General features: G+C 41.5%; 1 protein-coding gene across 1 annotated transcript; it reads left to right on the top strand.

Annotated features, from left to right (window-relative positions):
- Positions 1 to 1,219: 1,219 nt before the first annotated feature.
- Positions 1,220 to 2,252, top strand: LOC135482936 (DNA ligase 1-like). The gene is made up of 3 exons (XM_064763421.1): positions 1,220 to 1,392; positions 1,733 to 1,941; positions 2,053 to 2,252. Exons 1-3 carry the CDS (start codon positions 1,220 to 1,222, stop codon positions 2,250 to 2,252), a joined length of 582 nt encoding a protein of 193 aa, XP_064619491.1.
- Positions 2,253 to 3,586: the final 1,334 nt, after the last annotated feature.

The raw sequence follows: 3,586 nt of genomic DNA, 5'->3' as shown, positions 1-3,586 counted from the left end.
AACAAATAAAAACCTTGTGTATCATGACGTATGTTAGTAAATGTTGGCTACACTACACTGATGATTGTGTGTTGAAAATGCACTGCCTGCAATGAACAACGTGGCTAGGCCTGCCGCCTCGGCCTACGTACAGGTACATCACTTGTAGTGTATTAAGCTACTGTGATTGATTGGTAGATCTGTGTCGTGTGACTCAGATAACCTCTCTGAATGCTACATCTCTCAATCTTGTCAACGTCTGTGTATGGCGTATACCACTCAAAATATGTCAATAGGGAGGTTTCGGGCCCTTACGTTTAGACCAGCGACGACATTTAGGTCATCAGATTTTGCGGTCTTGTGACGTATACACACATTATTTCCATCAGACCTATCCGAAACTACCTAGATAAACGTCAGTGCAAAACGATTATCAAAATAGCTTATTGTATCACAGATGTGATGACCCAAAATTAATCGGTCACGGATTATTGATGTTCTCTGTGTTAATTTCATAGGCCTATATGTCACCTAATTCCGTACGTAATGTCCTTGATGGTATATTTTGCTTTTGAAATGCGTGCTGTATCCGTGCTAGAAGTTCTTGTTTCTGTTCAAAGAAAGGTAGTTCAACAAGGTGTTTCGAATTTGCATGGTTTGGTGAACCACTGTTATTAGGTAATCAGTTTGTGCGTTCTTGTGACGTGTTACACACAGCACTATATGTCGACCGGTTTGTATTCATAGCGCACGACTTGTACCGAGCTGGATACACGTAAGTTAAAGACAGTTAGTAAACTTTGCTATAACTTTGCACTGTAAATACCAAATCAAACTTTATGACACATTTATTCATTTGGCATATGATATTTCATGTTGATTGTTGATATGGCACCGTGAATGTGGATGGTGTATTTTGCAGTTGAATACATATATGTCTATAGATTTCCGACTCGCTTGATGTTACTTCATTCACGAACTAAATAAGTTCAGTAACAAGGCACAACTAGGCGACATTTTATAGTGATCAATAAAGCAGGCCTAAATGTTTTTATTTGTATTTGGTTTGAACATGCTGAATGGGCACGGGTCGGGATGATGTCACCCTGTAGGCTACCTCAGCCATGGCATGACAGGTGTAATTTTCTATTTCAGAAATATGGACGCTGGTGAAGGGACAAGCCAAAAAGTGAAACCAATTCGGTTTTTCCCAGCTCTGGACATTTTTCTGCTGCGGGAGATGGTGGCAAGGCAGCCGTCATCGAAGGCCGCCTGGGACGCATTACACAAAAATGTGAACACCGCTTTACAACAGCAGAAGGCGAACCATTATGTAACCCTCCGAGCATGCAAAGACAGAGTCCGAACGTTACAAGAGGCACACAGAAAAAATGAAATGAATTCACTGAGGGCGTAAGTATAGGCCTTTTGATGCTGCATTCATTACTGCACCGGTTTTGAAAAGACATATGGCCGCCGCACACGGTCAAATTGTTCATCCATTTTTTTAGGCTGATTCTGGCATCATGCATTGAATATAGAGGACCACGTTCTTGGCCCTAAATGAGCATATTCCCAAAATTGGATGACAAATTTGACCGTGTGTAGCGGGAATTAGTATGTATTTAATTTATGAATATGACAAAAACATAGCTGAAAAAAGTCCAGGAAATAAATATGTTTCTAAATTTCATTCCCAAGTTTCTGGGTTTGTTTATTCAGCAAGCAAATACATCAATCAGTTTTCTTTCAGATCTGGAACGAATGAAGAGTATGACGAGCGCAGTCAGTTGCTCACAGAGTTGTTGGAGCAAACTGAGGAAGAAAAGAGATCCAAAAAGGAGGTACTAGATAAGACTGTCGATATAAAAGAGAGCCAGGGTAAAGACATTCGCAAGGCCGCTATGGAAACACTTATTCCAGCGAAGAGGAAGAACGACGATGATGATGATGAACAGCAAGGTTAGTACAGAGAGAAACTTAAAATCTCAGTTTGTTGAATTGAATTAATGGACGAACGGCCCGCCATATGCAGTTACACTAGAATTTAAGAAATTATCATTATGTTTTCAGATGAAGATGACGCTATCAACCCACCACCAGTTAAAAAACGGCGTGCCGATACATCCGCAGATTACGTGAAGTATCTGAGAGATAAATTGGAATTAGACAAAGAAAGATTTGATATAGAACATAGGGAAAGGGAGGCAATGCTTGAGAAAGATAAAAAAATGTTTGACATGATGATGGGTTTGTTGCCAAAGAAACTCTAATCTGGTGACATGGGTTAGGGGACTTGGTACATGTAAATTCAAACCCAAAATATGTCGACTTGCCATTTTGACCAAAAAACGGGACAAGCAGGTTAGTGGAAGTAGGCTTGAATGCTTTTCGGAGCCACCCTGTATAGGGCTACAAAATACTGGATAACCTCGCCTCTAATGTTTCATAATGCTTTCATTTAAGGAACGATATTTTGTTCAATGCTTTACACTTAATCCGAATTGGATATTTTTCTTTCTAATATCCAATTTAGTTTTTAGATTACAGAATTGTGCTAAATATCTAAATTAAAGCATTGTGTCCGTTATAGGGGAGGATATCCAGTAAATGGTCTCATGGATATCTATATCTACATGAATATTTGTATTTCAAGAAACTTCATGATGTATACATGTATAGTGTTATTATTTTTGCAATAAATCTGTCATTGAAAATAATTCAGACCTTCCTCTCAGTCTTGACACAGTTCAGACCAGATAGTTCTCCAGGGTTGGAGGGCCTAGTTCAAAGTATTGACTGGTCTGGTTACCATAGATACACGTGCGGCAGTTGATGAGAAGGCCACCTACTAGGTAGTACTTTGCCACGGGAGACAGAAGAAACTTTAAATTCTTGCGGAAGTCCAGAAATGCAAAATTGCTGACAAAGTTCCCAAATTCCCATTCCACACACTCGCGTACGGAAGACATAGTAGAGTTGAATTCTTGCTCTTCAGCCCTTAAGTTGGCCCCTCTGAATGGACTCAGAAGATACTGCCTGATCGGATACGCCGGGTCCCCATAAAGCGCATAGGGAACACCATTTCGATCGGTTATATGTCTCCCCTCCATCTCCTCCATCAAGCCACTCGAACGAAGTAAAGCACAATCGTGCCTCCGTCCTTCCATTGGACCATAGAGATGGGCTATCAAGCCACATGGTATGACCACCGATTGAAATTTAAGCGCGTGGATACGTTTGTGCCCATTGTAGCAAACACGCTGGTGGCGGGTGGGCCGGCAAATCGGGCCGACTGTGCCGTCAACGAAACCAATGCAATTTTGCAGAGGCGCACCTTTCTGGTGGACTTTGTCTGCGTATATCTGGAGTTGTGCAGGGTCGAGCCATGGATTGTTCAGTGTCCGTAAACGGTGTTGATGGTCGTTATACAGCAGATCCACTGTGTGATTAATGAAGAGGGACAGAGATGATGAAGGCCGACCAAAAAACTGTTCCAAATCACAGAGTCGATTGGGATAAGCAAATCTCCTCAACACCATGCACAATGCATCCACTCCACTGCATGTACACCCATTCCTCACCGTTATCTTTTCGGGGATTCCCA

This window comes from Lineus longissimus, chromosome 2, assembly GCF_910592395.1.
Source record: "Lineus longissimus chromosome 2, tnLinLong1.2, whole genome shotgun sequence".
In the NCBI taxonomy this organism is placed as follows: domain Eukaryota; kingdom Metazoa; phylum Nemertea; class Pilidiophora; order Heteronemertea; family Lineidae; genus Lineus; species Lineus longissimus.
Note: the sequence above shows the minus strand (reverse complement) of the source record. Positions and strands in the feature narration are given on the sequence as shown.

What these genes read in the sequence shown, in the direction of transcription:
- LOC135482936 (XM_064763421.1), top strand. Translation starts at nt 1,220, where the DNA reads ATGGTGGCAAGGCAGCCGTCATCGAAGGCCGCCTGGGACGCATTACAC. An exon ending in GAAATGAATTCACTGAGGGC is followed by an intron (nt 1,393 to 1,732) that starts GTAAGTATAGGC and finishes GTTTTCTTTCAG; the next exon opens with ATCTGGAACGAATGAAGAGT. An exon ending in TGATGATGATGAACAGCAAG is followed by an intron (nt 1,942 to 2,052) that starts GTTAGTACAGAG and finishes TTATGTTTTCAG; the next exon opens with ATGAAGATGACGCTATCAAC.